Source organism: Ammospiza caudacuta, chromosome 9 (genome assembly GCF_027887145.1).
Source record: "Ammospiza caudacuta isolate bAmmCau1 chromosome 9, bAmmCau1.pri, whole genome shotgun sequence".
NCBI classification, from domain to species: domain Eukaryota; kingdom Metazoa; phylum Chordata; class Aves; order Passeriformes; family Passerellidae; genus Ammospiza; species Ammospiza caudacuta.
In genome coordinates this window covers 19,992,626-20,016,240 of record NC_080601.1, presented here as the reverse complement: position 1 = coordinate 20,016,240, position 23,615 = coordinate 19,992,626, and the positions used below count along the sequence as shown (strand labels likewise).

General features: G+C 43.8%; 1 protein-coding gene across 1 annotated transcript in view; it reads left to right on the top strand.

Annotated features, from left to right (window-relative positions):
• Positions 1-23,615, top strand: part of PAX2 (paired box 2) — an 85,484-nt gene that overhangs the window by 49,896 nt on the left and 11,973 nt on the right. The window contains 3 exon segments of the mRNA XM_058810923.1: positions 7,810-7,985; positions 9,807-9,933; positions 21,039-21,248. Of these exon segments, the coding sequence (XP_058666906.1) occupies positions 7,810-7,985; positions 9,807-9,933; positions 21,039-21,248 (513 nt within the window).

Here is a 23,615-nt window from a genome sequence, read left to right as displayed (position 1 = left end):
AAAAAACCCTCCAAGTGTGGCGGTGTCAGCGCTCGCTGTTGTTCGACAGTGTAAAATTAAATTAATAAAGCCCCCAACACAGGAAAACATAACAGGAAATTAATGGCCTTTACTGTCGCTCTGATGCAGTCATTTGCAACCCTGCTTTCCGCACCAAAGACTTCATAAATGCAAGCAGTTTCTCTAAACAAGCATAGTTAGGGCTGCATGCGATGTAATTTTTTGTGTTGCTTCTCTCCTTTGGAGCTAACAAAAGCCACCCCTTTTTTATATGCTCACCAAGGGGGGATCCTACTGAGAAGTAGCTCCCCAACAAACATGCTTAGGAAGATGAGAGAAGAGAGTTAAGCCACACCAATGATGCTGGGAGCATCACCTTCTCTGGCAGAGGGAAAGCATAGCTCTGAGCTCCCTGCAGCAGCAGCTGTATCCGAGGACACTGCGCTGCAGGCGGTGTTGTGGACACCACAACACCATAACAGCATAAATCAGCATAACCCTTCTGATAACTTTTAGGATGTGTAAATCAGTATAACTACTGAATGCAAGAGACTTACAGATGTACACTGACCAGAGGATCTGGCTCACTGTATAATGTAAGAATGCCAGTTGCTACTCTGTCAATGTAAACAAAGCAGTGTACTGGATTCTAGAGGCAGCTGCATTTCTGTTTGTCTAACAGTCAAACCTAATAGCACTAGTAAGAGATACTGGACCGAGGAAACTACTACCTAGGCTAAACTTGCACACCCACACATGCTGTAGTACGTGTTGTATACACATCTGAGACAGCTGCTTGCATCCTAACACCTGGAAAGACTTTTGCTGGCATTTTCAGTAAGGCTGATGTGCTGATTTTTACTATCCAACACAGGCTTAGTTTCCCAGATGCTCTTGTCCAAATTTGCAATCATACACTTAGATACAGTAGTAAATACATATGATTTTCATATGCATATACACACTCACTTCCTTAAATGCATTTTACATGCTCCCATGATAATCCAAGACTGATCTGGGCACACACTTCATTACACATTTGCACACACAATTCATTACATTTACATTCTCATTGAGCACTGCCATTTTTGCTCATGTAAGGCCTGTATTCAAGCTGCACTGCCCATTCCTGCTCCATCTAGGGTACTCAGTCATACACAACCCTGTGTAAAAAGCACTGCTGTCAGGCACCAGCACACATCTCACTCTTCCTCAGTCAGGCACACTCATTTCCCTGCACAAGCAGCCTTCCTTACTCACCAATTCCTCATGTGAGCTATACCCTCATTTCAAAACATAAAATCTGTTGTTTCTGAGCCTTTCTGCTTTAAGCCTGAGCATGTAAGAAAGAAATACATACAGTCTATGTGTTGCTGACACACTTCAACTACAGGGACACATGGACCAGCACAGTACTATCAATTAGCATACTGAAATTCAGGTCTGTGGATTCCCTTGAGGCAAATGGACACAGGAATCTGAACAAGTCTGGAGTTCATGAAGGCTGATGGTCTTCCTTGAGGTGATAATCCTCCAGTATTTATGTCCCACTATTCCTATTTCTGCAGGATACTGTACATAACGTATCTTCTTTCACCATCGCAGCGTACATCCCTGATAACATTCCTTCTCTGTGCATTCCTGAACCTTGCCAGCCCCTTCCATGCTCCATCATCTCTATTCTGCACTCACTTAGGATCCTTCCCATCTGAATTTGAGGTTCATCTTTCTCCCCACCAGTTATTACAATCAAAGCACTCAGAATTCTTGCAACACTACTACATGCTAAAACATAGAAGTGACCCATCTAGAGATGACATCTTTTGCACTGTCTAAAAGACCACAAAAATTCTCCTGGAAGGAAATGTAACCCAAAATTTATAGCCTTCCTTTTCCAAACCTCTAACTAGTGGGGCAAGAAAGGCAAAAAGATCACCAGGTAAGGACTGCCAGTCCTTGTGCTTATCCTTACTGGAGGGAGTACAGTATTAGTTTAATAATTACTGAGGATGCAAACAGTGTCTCTAGAAACATTGTGACAGCTAGACTGGATGAGCTTGTGTGGATCAGGACATCAGTACCAGACAATCCTGGCCCTCTGAAAATGTGTGACCCACTACCTCAGGACAAGGTCCTTGTCCTTCGCCTCTCTCTTGGTTGGGGTCAGTTCAGACACAGATGCAGGATGTGTGCTGTTCCCAGGGGGAGCTTGAGACCCGGGTCTGAAGGCCAGGTCTGCTGGTGCTGGGGTCCTTCGTGTTGCACTGAAGGCAGCACGAGGGCCTGCGCAGGGCTGGCTGCCCTGAATGACAAGCACTGGCTATCGATCGCGTTCTGAACTCGGCCCAGCCGATAGAAGGTAATTAATGACTCCATTTGCCTCAGTACCGAGGAGAACAATTGAGTTTGAAACTGCAACAACTGGCAGTGTGGGGAAAGGCCCCCCGGGATGGACAGGAAAGCTGCCTGACAGGCCCAGGCTGCATGGGGACAAGGGAACACATCAGAGGGGGAAAAAAGAGAAGAGAAATCGGAAAAAGGGAAAGAGCAGTCTTAACACAAAAGTGTGATTTGGGAAGGGGCAGCACATGTATCCACAAATGCTCAGGGAGTAGGAGAGGGCTGCTCTGAGTTCAGCACCCCGGCAGGGATGGTGCAGGCAGGCTGCAAGAGAAGACAGGGTCGCCTTGCTGGTGCAGAGGGACAGCATTGCAGCCGCCAGCTCAGCATCACTGCATCAGACAGTTGTGCTTCCCTCAGAGCCTTTGACAATTAGATGGGTTCTGCTGTGTCACCTGGCTGGCAGTTCTCATGCCAGTCACATTCGCTTTTGTTATGACTGTGATTTTTATTGGTAGAGTTGCAAGGGCCCAGCTGAAATCAAGCCCCCATGGCACTGCAGGCAGACGTCATAGGAATGGTAATAGCCCCTTCCCTAAAAGAGAGCAGTATCTCCATGTTTGTGTGGTAGCTGCACAGCTTCTCATGACCTTCCTAGATGTTTCTGTGCCACAAAGATCTCCCTATGTCAGCAATACTTCTGAATTATTTGTTGAGATGGTCCTGTCCCACCCTGAGCAAGAGTTCTGTGTGTCACATGTGGCCAGGGAAGTAATGAATTATGCTACTTTGCACTACTTGTCCATTTTGGTGTTTTTGTGGCTTCCAGACCTGAGAATGTCTCTTTGTTTTGGAATTATTTAACAGGCATATTCCCTGTGTCAGATGTAGTCAAGGTTGTTCTGTTGTTCTTTGGCACAGCATTTCCTTGTTATCTGTCAGAATAGCTCTGTGACACCCATGGAGCATTTCTGTGTTTTGTGTTGAGGGTTTACTCTGAACATTCACTGTGTGCACTCCCTTGGCTGTCCCTTGGAGGAGAGATATTTCCTGTCACATGTGCAAGGCCTGATCACACTGACAGCAATGTGTGCCTTTGTGAGGGACAGAGTGATTGAGGCCATGGTTTGCCTCTCAAGCAGTTTGTTAAGATTCTTATGATTTAAAGAGAGGTTTTCCTTCCACTAAAAGGGAACTGGGAAAGGTGATGATGCTGATTCCTGATTGGGTACAGTTACCACAGTTACCCACGTGGCATCCTCAGACTCATCCTGCAGCTGAAGTCTTCCATTACTCCTTTGAACAGGACCCCTTCCAATATCTGCTTTCTTGGCAAATACCTGTCCTATAAGCTTTTAGCACTGTTCTTCATCAGCTGAAGTGACTGTTGCCCAGCACAGTGCCATTCCTCCTAGGATCTGACAGACTTTCCCAAATCAGATTTTCTCCACAAGGCCTTTCTTCACTAGCACCCTCAGCCCTCTGATGGACTCCATCTCTTCTCCAAAGTCCTCTCTGGTCTTTTCTGCCACCTTTGCTCATACCCACATGGCTGCCAGCTCTTATACTTTGTATATTACACTATTTGAAGCTTCTCCTGACAGTCCAGCTTACAGAGTCATACCCTTAGATGAGAATTCAACTTTGATCTAAAATCAGATATAAGTGTCTGGCCCTTGCAGTTTCAGAGAAAAAATGAAAACACATCCTCTGTAGGTTTTGACACCAGAAGACAAACACAGGGGACTTACAATCATTTGGTTTTGAAGAAAATAAAATGATCTGTGACTGTGAATGTCTCAGCTTTAGCAACACAAGACATACAAACCTGTCTTTCAGGATCACCTGTGTGAAACCTCTGCTTCAAAAGTAAAATATATATGCACAATTCATATAATTGCTCTGTGAAGTTTGGGATTCATGCATTCTACCATTACTAAGCCAAATCCTACTGCAAGCTGTTTAGACAAGATCGGCATTGAGGTACCCTGCAGGCCTCTGTCAAAGTTTCCTTGCTTTTGCAGATTTTAAAGCATAGGCTAGGGCAGAGTGGCCCATCCCCCTCCTTCATCCCTCTCCCCTCCAGGAATTTCAACCTAAACTAAAGCATTGTCTTTTGCCTTACAACTTTTGTACCCCTCTCTATCCATTTGCTTGCTTTGATCAATCTTATCTCTTATTTAACCCCAATCTTTACCCTTCTCCTTCCTTCATCCTTCTCTTTCATTTCCTGTAGACTGTACAGATGCTCTCTCATCAGCTGGTCCTGGGTTTCCCAAATACACATACACGCTTATGTGTGCACATGCACACGCACACACTCTGACATAAATAAATAAATAAATAGAAAGGTCAGTGAGCAGAGCAGCAATAACCCCTAAAACAGTACTATCAGAAGGACATGATTGATCAATTGAATTCCATAGCGGCTCAAAAATGTGGGATTAAGTAGTGTATTATACGCACAATGAGTTGAGGCATGATGTTCATTTCAAGTTCATTTCGCCAGCCCTCTGCCACCAGATCAGGCAATCAATAGGGGCAGCAGATATCATATATCACCTCTCTCCGTGCTAGGCAGAGAGCACCATAATCTCCCGCAAATTTAGAGTGACAGATTTGTCAAGATCTGAAGGGCCCCTGAATAAATGAAGGAAAAGAGACTCTTACAGCGACTCAGGAAAGCTGTGATTTCAGCTTCTTCACACAAAGGCATGGCCTGTGCACACGCGGGAGACACATGTGCACAGGGCTCTGAAGGCAGACAGAATTGCAAATAGCTGTGCATGTGTGCACAAATCTGTGCAACCACTCAGGGCAACTCACTAAGGGTAAAATCTAGTTTAATGACAATCAGTGAAAGTTTTACTGTGCATCAGGCCACTCACACCAAACACCATGTGGAGTTTAAGGCTGCCATCCTTGAAAATCAGGTATAGCCAAAACCAGCAGCCACAGACAAATGCCTGGTCAGGTATGTACTGTGATGCAGAATCTAAAGAATAACAGAATAATTATCTACTGCAAAAATACCCATGTGTATTAGTGTCATGGTGTGTACAATCATACACACTGACTGACACGTGGAAAAATCCTCAAAGACAAACTGCTTCACAGGCTGCAGACACGTTCAGGCTGATACAGAAACATTTTTTTTCCTGAGTCTGGACTCAGGAGTTCTGGTCTTGTGTTGCTAGCTTTCTGCAGGGAAGACCAGAGTTCTAGTCCTGAAATTCAGCACCTGCAGAAACAGCCCAGTGTCATATAAAACATGAAAACTGTACTGACCCACACAGTGTGCAGTCCACCAAGCCTAATCCTTGCTTTGTTTTCTTAGTCAAATCTGTCATGAACTCCAGATTTCAGGAAATTTATAACTTTCTCTTGGGCATATAAGCCTGGGGAGAGGAGAAAACTCCAGGGATCAGTGCCAGTAAACAGCCTTGCTCTGGCTTGGGGTGGAAAAGAAAGAGAGAAGAGGCTGCTTGAGGGAAGGCTGCTGGCAGGGACAAATCAATATGTAATATTTTCTATGGTCTTGTGAGTGGTACTGTACTACGCTACTGTATATAATGTACTATTGATTATATCATATCGTATAATCACCTATAAACGGATATATCTCATAGCCAGAAGGCAGCAGGCTCAGTCATAACTCTGGGCCACCAGTTGGGCATTAACTGTGCCAGGAAAATACCATCCTGGCACTATCCATGAGCTAAAAGAGGAAGCAGCAGAATGGTATTGTTCTGGATGCTGCACAGTGAATGTCACTCCAGGCTCCTGGGAGCATCAAGTGTCCATGAGCACCTCATGATTGCATGGAGGAAGGAAAACGTCTATACAGAACCCTGGACCAACTTCCTGACAGCAAATTTCTGAGATTCACTGACTGGAGGCCACCAAGAAAGGCTTAAGTATGAGGCATATTAGTGAAAAACCAGGAAGATAATTGCAGCACAAGAGGGAGAACCTGATCTTAGGTTAGTCAGGGTGATAAGGCAGGCAGACTTGTGTCTGATGAAGCACAGTAGGTAAGGATTCAGCATGGAGAGTATGGAGGTGTATCAGCATGGATGAAGGAGGGATTATTGCCAAAGTTAGGCTGAGATGTGACAGCAGAAAGATACTCAGCACAGTTGGAGGATATTATAATGAGCAGACTTGCCTTAGATGAGATGAGGGATTATGACAGAGGAAGATTCACTTCAGCTGGGACAGGAGGTTATAACAGACAGACTCACCTTGGACATGACAGATGCTAATAGCAGGAGACTTACTCTAGATAGAAAGGGGTTATAACAGAGAAAAATGCACCTCATTTGAATTGGGGGATAACAGAGGGAAAAAACCAAACCAAACCCAGATAGGTGATCAGATGGTTCATCATAGGAAAAAAATCACTCTGGATGGGGCAGGGCATTTATAACGGATTCACAGCAGAGGGGATGAGTGAGCTGTAAGGGATGTAGGATGGCACAACAGAAATACAGACACCCTGGAGCATGGCAGAAGGCACTGCTGTGAGATTGGACTGTGTCAGAGGGCTGTTGTAGGGACAGAGATGCACTTCCAGGGAAGCTTCTACCAGAATGCAGCTATATTCCTAGTAAGAACAAAGTAGTACAAGGAAGGCTGGATCCCACTGAGCAGGTGGGAATTTTGTAATTCCCACCTAGGTTTTGTAATACAGTAATTCATTTTGGATAAGAAGGGAGACTGGCAGAGACAAAGATTCATCTCATTTTGGAGGGAGTTTTATAACAGAGATATGGGTCATGATAAATCACAAGCTACACATAGGTGAATGGGACAGAAACCAACATATGTTGGATGGGATAGCTGCCCCGCAGGGAGAGATTTGTCTCTGGTGAAACATGGAGTCAGAAACCAGATTTCCCTGTTATCTAAGGGGAATGAAAGGATATGATCAGAAGAAATTAGAACAGTGATAGCAGCTCATAGAACTGGGGAGCTACAACAGAGACTGGCTCCCCTCCAAACTGCAAGAGAGCCTTTTTCCCATTGCAGGCTCCCCCAGTCCTCTCCACTACAGCCCATCCTCAGCACTCTTGTTTCTCTGTGAACTGCCTCTCCAGTGGTCTTCTAGCGATGCTAATCGCTGTGCTTTGCTCCCATTTTATGCTCGGCAGTGGAGATTTGGCAATTTTTAACACTAAAAATCAGCGGAACCGAAACTCATCTCTGAGCTAAGTGCCATTCTCCACAGCCTCACTCATCCTGGGCAGGAGAATCCCACAGAACCCATTGGAGCAGCCTGGCCACTCCATCAGAGAGAAGGGGGTTCCTCTTGGACCCCTGCAGCCTCCTCTTCCCTCAGGAGTGGCGCAGCTACCTGGGTGGAGGCACAGAGCCTCCCTCTTTCCTGCTCTTTTCTTGTCCTGCATCCATTACCCATCCAAGCCAGGGTGGTGCTAACTCCCTGTTTTCTCTGTCTGTGCCCTGCAGATGTATCCGAGGGCTCAGTTCCCAATGGAGATTCCCAGAGCAGCGTGGACAGTTTGCGGAAGCACCTTCGTGGCGACACTTTCACCCAGCAGCAGCTGGAAGCTTTAGATCGAGTTTTTGAGCGTCCTTCTTACCCTGACGTCTTTCAAACATCAGAGCACATCAAATCTGAGCAGGTGAGGGCCTGGCCTGGTAATGGGAACCCACAGGCACTGCGAGGATGATGGCAGGGAGATTCCCCCACCAAAATCCCTCTCCTCCTCTCTGTCCCTTGTTCTCATGCTGACCTGTTATTGCACATACCTTTTACAGCCCTGTCTATTCATAACTGTATCACTGTGCTTATACACAAGCTTTACCTCCTCTGGTAAACTTGCCATAAATGTGCACACTGTGCTCTCCCTACATCTCCATGACCACTTTTCCCTCTGCACACAGACCTGTCTGTAGCTTGCCATGAACATGCCTACCCCCCATCTATGTTCACTGGCAGACAGCACTGCATAGAAACTCCTGCACCCTGAGATCACACTGGTGACCAGCGAGCCACAGTGTTGGGTTTAAATGGATCATTTTCCTTCATGGCCCAAAGCTGACATTCGACTCCTATCTCCAACATAGTTTTCCACACTTCTGCAGCTCTGCCCACCTTTTCTTTACTCCCCCGCTCTCCCAGCCTTTTATCCCAAAAGCTGTTTGTCTTAATAAAATGAAAATCAAAAGTCTTTTTAAACCGCCCCAAGCCATAAACCAACAAAGGAAGAGAAGGAGAGGTTGGCTGTGGACTCCCTTCATCCCAGAGTCCCTGGGTTTATTACAATGAATAACCTTTATTTACTTTCATTAGACTATTAAGCACCAGCACAGTCATTTTTCCCCCTGAAACTCTGAGCAGGGCCCATAAAGCAAATCCAAAGCCTAATTGAGTTCATTTTAATTTCTCTCCGATCACAGCGAATTACTCTGGTGATAAATCAGGGGGCAGGCTCACCCCCAGTAGAAGGCCTAATTTGCAGCTAATTACAAAACTGATTTCTACAGGAAGATCAATACAAGAAGGAATTGGAAATGACTAGGCAGTCCTAGCCAAGCAGGGACAGGGGCGGGGAGGGGGCAGCATGCGTGGAACCTGCTGGAGGAGGGGAAGATGTGGGGAGGGGGCTGGGGAAGTGCATGGAAAAAAACAGAGGAGAAAGAGCAGAAAATCAGTTTTAATTTAACGTAATATTAATCAGAGCAACTTTTCCTGCTGTTTTGTAGCCTTCCTGGTTTCTCCAGCTCCTGCGTCTGGTCTGGAGGCTGCCACAATAAAAAGGCAATTACCAGAGGCTTTCGGACAGGACACCCTTTCAGATTCAATGGCTCTCCCCCTCCCACCCTTCTGTTAGCCATGTGGCTCCCCCCTCCCCAATTTCATACCCCAATGCACAGAGTGACAGAGGCAGGGGATGAGGCTTCTTTGTTTTTAAAAAGCTAGGACAGAGGTAACAGCGGAGGGGAGAAAGGCGACCCAGGCAGAGACCCTGGTGACAGTGCGCCAACACTGGCTGCTTCCTACAGCCTGCCTGTCCTAGTCATGTCATTGTAGTCCTATGCCCCAGCTGTCCTTGTCACCAGGGCAAACACCTCCCACCTCCACTCAGCCAAGAGGAGGGGATGTGGATTTCCCCTTTCTTTTCCCATGGGCTGGCACAGACAGCCATCCCCATCCCCACAGCATCAAATGGGGGCCCAGCCATACCACAGATAACAGGCCAGATCCCTCACCTCTCTTCCCCTTCACAGCATCAAGCAGGCAGGTGGGATAGTTCATCCTAGGATACCCCCTCCTCATCCCCCTCAACCTTCTTGTCACTTTATCTTCTCCATTTCCTCCTCCTCCTCCTCTTCCATCTGTGCAAGGGTTTGCATCTCTCCTCTTCCTCCTCCCCATCTGTGCACCCTTCCCTTTCTCCCATCACATCAATAGCAAGCTGTCTTTCTCCTCTCTTCCCCAGGGTAATGAGTACTCCCTCCCAGCTCTGACCCCTGGTCTCGATGAAGTCAAATCAAGTCTATCCACCTCTGCTAACCCAGACCTGGGGACAAATGTGTCAGGACCCCAGACGTACCCTGTGGTGACCGGTAAGCTGCCTGACCAAACAGCAGAACCAAGCTTTTTATTTATTTCCCTCATCACCATTAGCTTCTGCTTTTTCTGCTAATGCAAGATACCCCTCTGTGGCAAACAAGGAAAGAGACAGAAAGATTGTGGAGAACATAAGGGTTCAATAGAAGTTTGAAATTCAGAGTGTTGGCAGTTTTGAGTACACTTAGATGTGTCCAGGTGTGACTCAAAAATAGGCAAACCCAGATGTGAATCACAAACTTGTGTGCCCAGATGGGGCTTAAGGTTGGGATGTTGGTGGAGAACAAATATGTCCAAATACACACTGATTTTTTTCCTTTGTATCTAAGAACAATGGGGTCATGGCTTACCCTTGATCTTCACTTGGCTTTCTTTTGGAGAAATAATAGTTTTATTCAGCCCTGGCATTTGGAAGGGGCATTTGCAAATTAAAAACTGAGATCTACTGAACTGCAACTTCTAAACTCCCTCCTCCTTAAGTCCATGAGTCTCTTAGGAAAGCTGGCAAAAATATTTGTTCACAGCCTTTCCTCATGTGTGGGCGCCTTAAACTCAAGTGTGTCTGGGAGAGTAGAAACTGTGAGCAAGCACATGAAAGCAGACAAATCGGGATGCAGAGAAATAGGAGCAACCCCTGTAGCAGATGCTTCACTGAAACTTCCATATTGCTGGTAGCACATGCAGAACCTGAGTGGCACAGTTTGGCCTGAGGCCACGGGTCACTCCCACACTGTCCTGATACTGGTGTAGGCTGCCTGTTCTGCGTGTGTCTAGAGCCGTAAGGAAATATTCTGGTGTCACAGCCCTTCTTCTCAAGGCCTTGGTTGCCATTGGTGGCTGCCTCTCCTTTTCCTTTTGCAGCTACCACACTTGCACATCTCCTCCTGGGTAGATAAAGTGGCTGCAAGGCTCAAGTGACTTGCCCCTGTTTGGAATATTCCCCTTTCTCGACAACTTTTGTAGCCCCTCTTGAAACCTCGTGGCAGAAGATGAGAAACAACTCATGACAAAGGTCTAAGTCCTGTTAGTAAGGGAAGAAGCTTCTTGTCCCTTGACAAAAAAGGTGTCCTCTGATGGCACAGAATCAAGAGCATTGGAGTATGTATCTCTAATTTTTTCTTGCAGAAGCCCCAGCTAATAGCTCCTGATGTCAGGGCAGCTCATGGCTGAGGCAGGCAGTCATTGCTTGTTCAGCAAATGTTGAGCAAAGGCATATTGTTGCATGCAACTCTTGGCTACCAAGAACTTTGGGATCAGGCAGGATTAGTAACAGTTAACTCAAACACAGAGGACATCCAGCATGTCTGCAAAATCTCATGGAGAGTATGGGAGATGAACTATATTATTCAGGAAATGTCTGGAAAGTATGACATCCCAGACCTTTTTCATGGCTTTTACAGCTATCAGGCTTGATTCAGAATCCTTGTAGACATGCAGTTTCTTAGCCAACCAGAAAAAAATGGCTTAGCTGTGGCAAAAGTGTTCTACCTTTCTTTGTATTTGCAAAACTCAGCTGTCATTCATCTACTGTTTAGCAGATTCACATCTCTTACAGGAAATATCTTCTTGTCTTTGAGGGGCAAAGCCAGTAGGAGAGCAAGGCAAATCCCCACAGCTAAATGTAAAGGTGATGTGTCTACAATCAGTTTAAGACTCAAAGAAGCCATGAAAATAGTTCTTTTTAGTCCTTTTGCCTAAGTGAAGATGGTGCATTCTAGCTTGTCAGTGTGAGAGGAGGCTTCCTGAAGGCTGGGACACTAAACAAGCCTCAGACATGACTCTCACAAGGGCACAGCATGAGGCAGATTTGGTCTCACAGAAGAGACTGTAGGCTGAGGAAAAAAATTTTCTTCATGTCCCTCCCACCCTGTGCTACCCCTACTCTGTTCCCTGCCACACTCTCAGCTCAGCTTGAGAACATCCCCATCTGATCCATCTGGATCCAAGAGTGAGAAAAGTTCATTTCAGACCCAGCTTGACATTCCCAGGTGGCAACTTAGCACTAACATCTCAATCTGTATGCGACATTTCAATCAGTGCAGAGTAACAAAAGCAGAACTATTAGCACTGGGAGCTGTTCACTGGTGGTAATGATGGAGAAACTCAGAAACTGGAAATGAAAAGGGGAAGAAAAAGCCCCTCAACAACCTGAAAGGCATCAAGGGAAGAGGGGTGGAGAATTTTTCCTGTACACTTAGGCCAGGATCCAATGTTTGGATTAATGGTGCCATTACCCAAGAAAGGACTTCAGATAATGCTCATTCTTAAAATGTTTTTGCTGGCAATTAAATGGTTGCAGGTATTGATCTTCATTGATCTGATGTTCTCAATCTGCATAATCTATTAAAGATGAATGATTCATGATATGTTTGCTATGGGGCTGGGCAATGCTTTCAGGAAGGAGCAGAGATGTGAGAAACTCAGTCCTGCCTCCTGATCTACCCCAGCTAGAAAATTAAGGAAGAGGCATGCAGATTTCTTTGGTGTCACCCAGCTCCTGATCCCAGGAAAGGATATTGGAGTAATAGTGAATTTTTTTGCTGGGTGCCTCTTTTGCTGCTATGGTATCATCCTTGAAATGCCTCACAAAATGTCCAGGGCAGTCTGTGAATTCAGGTGATACCTGACACCTGAACTCACGTTTTCACATTATGAAACAAACCTACCCATTCAGGGTACAAATTCTGTGTGGGGTCACTTCACAAGGTGAGATTTAGAGCTTCAGTCTGCAGGCAAGTCTCCCCAGCTTAGTCTTCCCAAACAGAAAAACATAGTACTAGGTCTTTCCACACCATAGCTGTATGATACCAGATCATACAGTCTTCAGAAGGTCTTCCTTTCTGAAGACTTCAGAGAAAGTCCTTCTTTCTGGCTCATGACTAACTGTCATCAGCAAGCTCTTTCAGCTCACACCATTCTGAGACCTCACCCCTCCAAAAGGCATCAAACCCTCAACAATCTGTAGCTACCTAAAATCTTGAAATGCAGTGAGACAGTTAAGGAATGGTGTTGCTGAAGTCCCTTTATCTGTCTGGGAGCTTCTTGGAACTGAAGAGCTGGAAATGCTGCAAAACAGGCAGCCACCTCTTCAACTGGCCAGAAGGCCCTCCCCAAAGCCCTGGGTATCTGTTCAAAGACACAGCTTAGCACCACAGCTGTGTACAGCCCAGCCTTGCCTAGTACTGCCAATATCAAACACTCCCTTTCAGACAATTATTCTATTAACACATCTTAGATGGCTCATTTATTTCTCAAATCTCTGAAAGCAAGTAAACAAAACCATTTTTTTACTATGGAGCAAACAGGTCATCGTTATCTCTCCCTGTTAAGTATGTTCAAGGAATGTCCATGAATGAGTTGTCACTTAGTGACTTGCTGGACACTAGGCTAGGAAACCTACCCTGCTGTCCTTCATATGGAACAGACAATGCAGACATTTTCAATTGCATTGTGAACATTCAGAGAGAGAAAAAAGTTCATGGATTTTACCTTCCTCCAGACCTCCCCTCTCTGGCATACAATCAGGGTTTTTTCAGTTTATTTTTTAATTCAGACATGAATGTATGCAAAAAATGTTGGAATTACTGACAAAAAAGGATTCTTGCTATAACTGAAAGACATAAAGTAGTATTCAAACAGAATCTGATTTTCAGGAAAGCAGTGATGCTAATCATGGGGAAATCACTGGCTAGACAATTGGAAAGATTTTCTGAAATGCTAAACAATCCTTCGAGAACTTTAGCCTCCTGCAGATGTTATTTCCTTAATTTCAGATTAGCAAGTGAACCAAAGAGAATTTTGTTCAGTTCAATATCTGGTCATTTAAAATGAAGAAACAAACTCAGATTTGAAAAAGCGGGAACATTTGTTTTCCTCAAAGTAAGTGAATTAGAGTTGGTAGGAAAGAATGAAATCTATTATTTTTAAAATATGGTTCTTAAACCAATCCAAATTCCTCCTTATAGCTATCCTTCCCTCCAGTTAATAAATAATTTTTTAATGCAAAACCTGCTTAGAAAAGCTTGCTTTTTCTGTTCTAATGTATTTAGGAAGTCAGGGAACTTATGGTCATTTTATTTAATTAGCATGAATAATTACAAATACTGTTTTTAATTTAATTCTAATTTCCATCCAAATATAACTTGACACAGATAACAAGTAAAAAGTTAATTATCTAATAAAATAATAATATGGACTCATCGTTCACTATTTTGCCATGTAATAATATGTGAAGACAAATTATATTAAACAACATAATTGCTTAAATAAATGTGCACATGATGTAGTTCATCTACTTAGCAAAAACTGAAATAACTATGTTTAGGGTGAATTTTGTATTTGTCAAAATATTTGTTACCTCCCATAAAATTCAAGCTTGTAGCGAACAGCCTCACAGTGGAAATGTAAAACAAGTTGATCCAATTTGCTGTTTTAAATAATGACTAAAATTGACCATTACATTCAGTGGCACTTATAACGTTACAGTGAGAGGGGAAGTATTTTCTTCTCCTTTTCTTTGTTTGTACTGGTGAAAAATTCCTGCCTTACTCCAGTCCACTTTAGCCTCTGATACCAGCAAGCAATGGTCCTGGTCAGGGCTTGACTCGTCTGACTTAAATAACCTGCATAGCAAACTGCTGGGGGGCCCAGGTTGGCTTTGGTGGCGGCAGATCCCAGATGCTGACCCCACCCAGCAGCTCAGCAGCCTGACTGCAGTCAGCTCTGGGTGCTCCAATGCCCTGAAAATGGAATTTGATTATCAATCATGCATCTACTACAAGGTTGTTACTACCCTGCCTCACTAAAATGAAGGTAGTACTTTCTGTGAGCAAGACTCTCAAATTGAAGATGAGGAACTGGCCAAAGCAGAAGTCCACAGGACCTCCAAGTTTAATCAGCAATTTCCCTTCTTTAAGAAGAGATAGCATCTTCTTATCTAGTCAAGGAATTTGTAAAAGCAAAAGGTGTTACTATTCTTCTCTGGGACCAAATGGCTGAGAGTGATAGATGGTCAGATGAATGATCCCTGAAACAGACAGGAACAGGGGTGAAGGGGAAGGAATCACATAAACTATTTATATGCATTCAGTGGAATTTTCACTGACAGTAACTTTATGATGTTGAAAAAAGCAGCTGGTGGGCTTTAAAGGCATATTCAACTGAAGAACACAGAAATGGATGGGCCTAAAAGAAATAATATCTTTGCTTTCCTTAAATTAGCATTTAAGTGGACAAGAGCAGTGAGTGAAAATAATGTCATATAATGACAATAGCAGTGATTTGGCATTCCCAGTCCAATTTTCTTCAGCAAGAGGCAGCATTGCAGGCTGCCACACTCTATGCTGCTGGACAAAAGGGAACTTTTTAGAGAAAATAATTGTATTATATTGTTTTTCCAGCAATTTAAGTTTTGCCTTTTCTTCTCAAGTTAAATGAAGGATCCAATGAGTATGACTTTGATAAAAATTCTTGCGATGTATACATTTGCCCAGTGTAGCAAGACTGTGCTTTATACCTGAGTTAAGCAGACATTAATAACTTTTGGTGTCAGTCAACTGTACTGGATTCAATCAGGCTCACTTTTTGTACAACCAAAATTGCCCACTGCAGTCTTTCAGAGAAATTGAAAGCTTAGAGTAATCTTTGTTCCATTTTTTTAACTTTACCACTGCTGTGGGCTACCCAGGAAGATCTATCCTATCTTGTGATCAGTAAAATACCATTATGATGGAACCTTGGAGTTACCTATAATGAGGACTGCACGAAAAACTAACAGGTTTTGCATTGCCCAGTATATATTTCAAAAGCATTTTGTTTAAGAGGCAACACTCAAGTCACAAAACAGCAAGGAATAAGCACATGCTACATTTCAAGACAGGTAGAAATTGCCAGATCCAATGGGCTGGGACTCAAGAAAGGCAACAATATAAACTCCACTTAACTTCTCCGTTTGTCAAGTCCACAAGTTGCATGCATATCTTTCTCCCCTCCACCCAGGACTTCAAAGCATATCTTTCCTCTTCAGCTCCATCTTTAAACAAATGTACTGACAGCCACATGAAATAGGCTCCAGTAGAGTTCCCAAGTGATTAGGATTCAAGTAGCTTCAAAGAGTAAGTCTAGATCACAGGTCTACTGGAAGCTCCATGTTTTACTCTATATGAAGGGTATACAATTTTCTCTTCAAAGTAATATACAGAGTTAGCATGTCAGTTTACTTGGAAAGCAGTAGTTGATCAGATCAGACTAGACATAAAATCTAGATTTATAATATTCAGTTAAATGAAAAAATACAGAAAATACATTACAAAATTTGACGTGGGATGTGATGTCACAACAGCGTTGACTCTTAGGGGAAAGCAGCCCAAGGTTGTTAAGAACATGGGTGAATGTGTGCACAAACAGAAAAAATCTGAACACACAAGGCACACTCTCCAGTCAGTAGGAAGACAAGAAAGGTATAACGAGAAGCAGGTTAATCATAGGACACCTACAAGTTCTTCTAGCAAGGGTCTGTTATGATCAGAGAAGAGAAAAAACACGGGATGGTATTTATTTTATGTCCAGCTTGAAAAATGCTCTCGCAACAGAAAACCTAGGAAACTAAGAATAGGAAAAGTGGTTATTCTGATATGACAGTAAGCAAAAGGAACAGTATGCTGTGTGAGTCCTGTCTGGTCTTTTGTATGGCTTTTGGAATTTGAGGCAAGATCACCACAAGGGAGAAAGTGATGTAACTCCACTGCCTATAATGTAAACTCATCAGTCTATGAGTTCTGAGGACCCAATCCCATTCTATTTACCACAATGAAACTCTTCTAAGGCATAGAGAACACAAATACAGAAAAAAGACATTTCAGAGGTGGGTACAAGGATAGAATTCAAAACACCTGAGATAAGATTCAGCTTTGGCACAGGGCCCCTACACAAACTTGAGTATTTTTCTCTGGGCTCAGTTCCTCACAGATAAAAGAGTGATTCCTAAGCAATGCTGTAAGGATATGTGTTGTGAAGGGTGGGGCACTGGGGTCATACAATTATTTGGTAGAGACCTCAGGAAAAGACAAAGAACAGGAAACATTGTCAAGATAGTAAGCAGGGTTGAGTGGGTGTGTGAGAGCCATCCCTCACGCATGGATGTGCCATCTTGGTATTCTTTGTGTACTATAAAGAAAAGGAGCACTGGATGCAGATAGCTTATCCTCCAGGAAAATAGCAATGAAAAACAAGCAGCTCATGTAGTCCTGCAACCAACTCCCACCCCACTTCCCTTGCCTTCAGCAGGAGAGAACATGATAAAAGCTGAGATGAGTCTCCATAGGAACCCAAAGCTGTGAATCTTCCTCTCACTCTGTCTGGCCAAAATCCCTTCATTCACAGTAGGAATTTAGGCTAGAGATCACCAGTTCTTGCTCTCCGCCAAAATAACAGAAGAGAGGGCTAGAATGGAATAAAAACAACCATAACTCAGAAAATACAGTCAGAAAGAGAGGAGTAGGTGATTCACAAAATGTTGTCCTCTGCTATGTTTCCAGCTATATCCCCACTCTGATGACTTTCAAGTTTCCCCCACCACAACAGTGGGTGATATTTTTTTGCCACCTATAAACAAGGATATTGCCTTTTAGAAGAATAAAGGAGATTGGGGCAGGAATATATTTCTGCTGATTTGGAAAGGGGTTGCTCATTTCCCTCCACTCTCCTCCCATTTGATTTCAGGTTGGTATTCCAGCCCTAGGAGAAAGATATACCTTGGGATTCACTGAAGGAGCCTTACTAAGAAACATTCCCAACAAAACATAGACAAGCCAAAATTGCACTGCTCTACAGCTTGCTGGCAGTAGTGGGACTTAGGATAGGCAGAGGCAAGTTCTCCATCACAAATATGAAAGAATTAGAGAATGGAGAAAATCAAAATTGAAAACATAAAAGATGCAGCTGAAGTTTGAGGTGGTTAAAATGAAAAATGAGACTGTGCCATTCACAGGCGGACAGATAGATCAATCAATTGATTTCATATACAGTGACATGCTTTGGAGCTATAATTCACTACTGGGGCAATTATTCCAGCATAGCAGTGTCAGGAGTTATACCAGAGACAGAATTCAGGTGCTTTTAGTCAGTGGAGAGTTGGACAACAAAGGAGTAAAAAATGGTAAATGCCATCCATCAGTAAAGATACATGTGATATAAATTATGTCTGTGCAGTTGCAGAGTGTAGAGGGAAAGATAGACAAATAGACACATATAAGTCTGAGTTTTGGTTGTGCAATCATTCGCTGTCTGACCTTATCCTTGCCTCCTTTCCACTATTAGAGAGAAGAGTGTTTAGCATTATTGTGTTCAAGTCTCTTTGCCATGTTACTGTTGACTTCTTTATCCCCCCACACACTGAGTAAGTGGCGATGGCTCTGGAAGGTGTGAGGAATTTTTCTTCATAAGCCTTGATGTGTTCAAGAGAGGGCTGGGCTCATCTCCGCTGTGAGTCTGACAGGGGTTTTAATAGCCTCACAACATTGGGACAAATAGCTCCTGGTCCCTTAACCCTTCCCAGCTTTGCAAGGCAAGGCCTAGCACTGTTATTCCCATTGCAAGGGCTTTACACAGTCTTTCAGGCTGAAATCCTCTCTGTGGTGGCTGGGCAGAGCGGAAATCCAGGGGCTGGATCAGATTGGCCTAATGCTACAGCAGCTTAAGCGGTTCTGTTTTACCAGAGATTATGGTTTCACTTACACAGAGCGCCTGAAAAATGCTGCGGTTTAGGAAGGATTATAGCTGAAAATTCCATGCTTTAAAAGAGAAATAAAGCAGGGGAGGGACTAGGAAACCCAACGTGCCTGGGGGCTGTGCAAACAGGATTAACCCCTGCCCATAGCACCTCTTGCTTCTGCCCACCCACGCTTCCATGTCCACCTTATTCTCTGCCCTTTCCTCCTCAGCAGTTCCCCACACCTGCTGTCTCTTGTATAATAAAAAGAGTTGAAATAAGAGTGTGGAAAATGCCCAGGACTGAAGTGTCCCCAGTTTATTTACGTATCACTGTCAAATGACTTCCTTGAAAAATATCCCTTTACTTGCAGCCTGTGAAAGCCCAGGGAACTTCTGGGCCTCTGCCTGCAGATAGGTCTAGTCATCCAAATTATCTTGTATCAACATTATTTGGATAAAGGCTTCAAGCACTCCCAGAATGCTGGTGGTGACTCTGCCTCTTTGGTCTGAAAGTAAATCTGTGCATTCTTTGCCTTGCAGAGGACAGAGGATGCAGGAGAAAAATAGCTGGGGGGGGTTATTGATCTACAGACACTGGCTCTGGCACATGAAGGCTCACTAGTGGGACAAGCAGGACAGTGTATGGTTGTAAGGCAGAAGCTGGGTGCTGATGGGCTGCCTATTCTGGGGACTTTAAGTAACTGTAAAACAAAATCCAGATACTCCAAGTTCCATTCCCCATACCCTCCACAAAAGGTCCTTGGCAAACAAAGCTTTGTACCAAAAAGGGAAAAGAAATGATGATGCTCACTTAGCATACCAGTGACTTCACTTAGTAAACCAAGTGAGGACAAAGTGTATCCCTCTAGGCCAGGACTGATCCTTCCCAACTAATTGAAACATGAGCGTATGTCTTTGCTGCAAAGAAATCTTGGTGATGAGAGACCTTTGCTGGCCACCCATGTTAGAAGTACTTGGAGTAGAACACAGATGGCAAACTATCATTTTTGCCAGGAAGCAAATCTTTAGGAAACAAATATCTCAGGGTAAACAGCATTCACAGAGAGAAATTGCCCAGCCCTTTATTGTCTAGGTGAGCACTACAGCCTCACAACAAGGTGCCTAAAGTTAATTAAGCCAGTTCTACATTAATGAAGTCAGATTTATGTCCTAATTACATGTCACATTTCTATTTCTCTGTATAAATCAAAACCACCAGAACTAACTTATTTCATAGGCCATTGGCAATAGTTGCCATCACAGCAGAGAGATGGCTTTCATTTATTAGCTTGAATTTGATGACCTGAGGATGGATGGTTTGGTAGATAATTTGGATTGGATCTGATTCACATCATCCATGCTTTGCTTTCAGGTGTCCAAATACAGGACTCTATTACTGCTGACCCAACAGCAGTGGGTGTTCTGGAGTACCCATGCTTTAGGTCACAGAGTTCTTAAATTCCCAAACATCATACTTGGCAGCCAATTAGGAACAGTGACAAAGCTCAATCGATCAGAAATGGAGGCCCAATGCAAACAACAATGAAAATTAGATCTTTTACAAGTCCCCTACATTTCCTCTCTTCCATTATGTCTCTCTGTCAAGGTATCTATCTGGCAAAACTACACTCTGGGAGCAATCAGAGTCAGTCTTGACTGTTTTTATGGTTAAATCTCCAAAATGTGCCACTGTGAACAAGATCAATTGATTGATCCATCTGTCCATCCACCTATTAATTGCACAGTCCCATTTGTATTTTAACCTCAAACTCCACCTATACCATTTCTGTCAAGCTTTTATGAAATTGGGTAGAGAAGCTTTGGCCATTACACCCAGCAATCTGTTTAATAGATGCTTATAGCAAGGCTACTCTCCTGAGGAAGGTTACCTTGGGTTTGAAGAGAAAAAGTGGTGCATTTCCTTGGGCCCAAACTGTGTAAGCGTAGCATCTTCATATGCCTTTGGCCAGCAAAAAAAAGCAGCAGGAAAGGGAGCACAAAAGCTTCAGAGCATTCTTCTTCCCAATCCTATGCTTGTTCCTGTCCTCCCTCTCCTGCATGTTCCCTCCCTCACCTCCTTCTCTTCTTGCCTCCCATTCCTCCCCTCTGCCACTGCACTCCATTCCCCTCATCTCCTGCTGCTCTGCAGAGGTATTCCTGCAGTCTGAGCCTAGCCCCCAGGCATATTTACTGCTGTTGTCTCAGCACTGGCTCCTCTGCTCTACTCCTAGCCTTTTTATTTTTATTTTTGTTTTAAAATTAATTTCCCTGTAGATTTTAACCACTCCATTTTCATTTACCCATTTTGTTCTTCCTCTCCTCCCTTCCCCACCCTCCTCTTCCTTCCCCTGTTCCCTTTGTCTGTCTGTGTCCATCCCTTACCCTACCACAGAAAACCTCTCCTCTCCCCTCAGTATAAAGCAAGAGCCTCATGGAGCCTCTCTCACCCCTTTCACCCCCACCACGCCGGTCGGCTCTGGGCAGGCTGATCTTCAGCCCTTCCACATGGCCCTTTCAGACGATGCGTCCACGCCTTGCTACAGTGCCTTCCTTCATCATGGTGCCCACTTTGGGCAGTCCAGCAGCCAGCCTCTGATAGCAGGTAACCGGCCTTGGCCACAAACTGAGCGGGGATGCTGTAGGCAAGGGGTTCAGTTTCGTCTGATGGGGAGGCAAGTAAATGCTGCAAGCTCTTTGAGTGCAAGTGGGAACCAGAGCAACCATGTTCCAGGTCTGCATCTGCAGTGTATGTTCTCAGCTCCATGAAAAATCAAAAGTTTTCATGGCTGTCCTTCTTTATAAAATAAAATGGGAAAAGAAGCTACCTAGAAGTGACTGGGTGTCCCAATTGGATTGGGTTTGGGACTTAGCATAGAAACATTCATACAGCAAAATCCTGTGTTGACTCAATAGCCATGAGTAGGCATGTACTGCAGGCACAACACAGTTAGCTAGCCTGAGGCAGATGACAGCAGCGTGAAGATTCCAGCCAGCTCTAGGCCTGCCTGGGTTGTTCAGCATGGGTTGCAGATACTAAATCAAATAGACACGAGCAGCTGGTGAGCACTGCCATAGCTGTGCTGTGAGCAGTGTTTGAGTCACCTGATTTGGGAGTGTCAATGTGAGCTGGCGCCTGCACACAGCAGATCAAGCATTTAAGAAACCCAGCATCATGTCTGAATGTCAAGAGCAAGAAGGATGTGTGAAAGACTGTGTTTTCCAGCCAAAGGAATACAGAGCTGAGGTAGCATTTAAGGGAAGAGCAGGTGGCCCTTAAGAGAAGAGCAGAAGTGAAGAAATAGGTTGCAGAAGATGGCAGCATTTATGAGCAGCAGGCAGGAGGGAAAGATGAGGAGGAAGGTCAAGTTTCAGGTAGGTACTAAGGGAAACTCCTGAACAAGGTGACAGAAGCAACATTGCTGCAGAATCTCAGGGGTGACTTGGGTGAAATAGTGGGTATCGTCTTGGGTGACCACTGACTATTTTTCAAACAATGTAATCTGGGCTTTTTCAGAAAAGATAAGACTTAGTGCAGACCACACTAATACTCAAGAAACATATCTTCTTCCTAACACTCAAGAAACGTGTTTCTTACTTCTGCCTTCTTCATGTTCCTATATTATTTTTCTCTTTTGACTTAATATCCTTCCTTTGTCTTGTCACGTGAGATTTCCATTTCTAAACCTCCATGTAGGAAAACAGCAAGTAAGAAGGCTTGTGTTCATAAGAGCATCTTGGTCCTACCTTACTGCAGCCAGTAAGAGCCTCTGAGTTCTGGGCACTTCCTAAGGCAAGAAATGGCTCCAAAGCAGAGATCTATCTGGGGATACTGTTATATATGACCATCTTCTAGCCTAGAAGGCTCTGTGTTTCTTGAGAGGCACATGCCTTAAGACTCTTAGAGGGAATTAGACTTGGAACAAAAATGTTCAAAAGCGCAATGTCACAGTGATTCAAGTGCTGTTCCTCACTCAGAAAGTTCTTGCAGGAAGAAGAATGGCTGCAGTTGGAAGCATGTTATGAGCTAGATTTGCCATAGCCCTGCAGTACAAGAATTTAATAATCCTGTCTACCTGTTTGTAATGACAGAAGGTTATGGAAGGGGCCTGTTTGTATGTAACAGCATTTGAAGAGTTTCTCTGTGGGAGTCTTACTGATGTTACTGATAAAGTACTTCTTTGTTATCTTCTTTTTCAAGACTGGGATTCTGACAAATGATCACTTCCCAACAAATTTTCCATGCTCAGTTTTGAACATCAACCTCTGTGTGCTCATGTCTGAATAAAAACACAGGGCATATGTGCACACATCAAGTAGCAGAGTAAGTGTATATGTGATCCCACCTGAATGAAAGTGTCAAAATGAATTAATTTTGCCTGCAGCTAGATAATGTTATCTCTAACTTTTCAGTGACACTGTTTTCTCACTCATCACTTGTTATTTCTCAGGTTAGTCAATAAATGAAACTAAAAGCACAAGATTTTTAAGCATAAAAGTTTCTTGCCTTAAACCAAAGTGAGAAAAATATGACTACATCTACTAGGTGTTATTCATAAAGTTTAACATACAGCAACAAGTCACTAAAGGAATGATGGCGATAAAAGAGTAAAAGAGTGTAGAATATTAATCCCTGATACATTATGTATTTATTTTTATCAGTATTGGGGAGTGGCTGGAAAATGGCTTAGCGGTTGTCTAAGAGGACATAAACTATGTCCTTCAGCCACTGATAGGGAACCTCTTCTGGAAGAAAGAATGAACTTGCATTTCTGTTTTCTTGAGGAAATCACCTCAGTAAACCTTACTCAAAACTGTGAAAGCAATGGCACTGGTTTAGCCTACCTCATCCCAGAGAAACTTCCTCCCTTCAGGTTAATGTTCCATGCTTATTAGTTTTTGCTTTGCCTTGTAACTGTTAATTATTTCTGATTCCCCAGCCAAGGTTCATGCTTGTTCCAGGGCCTGCTTT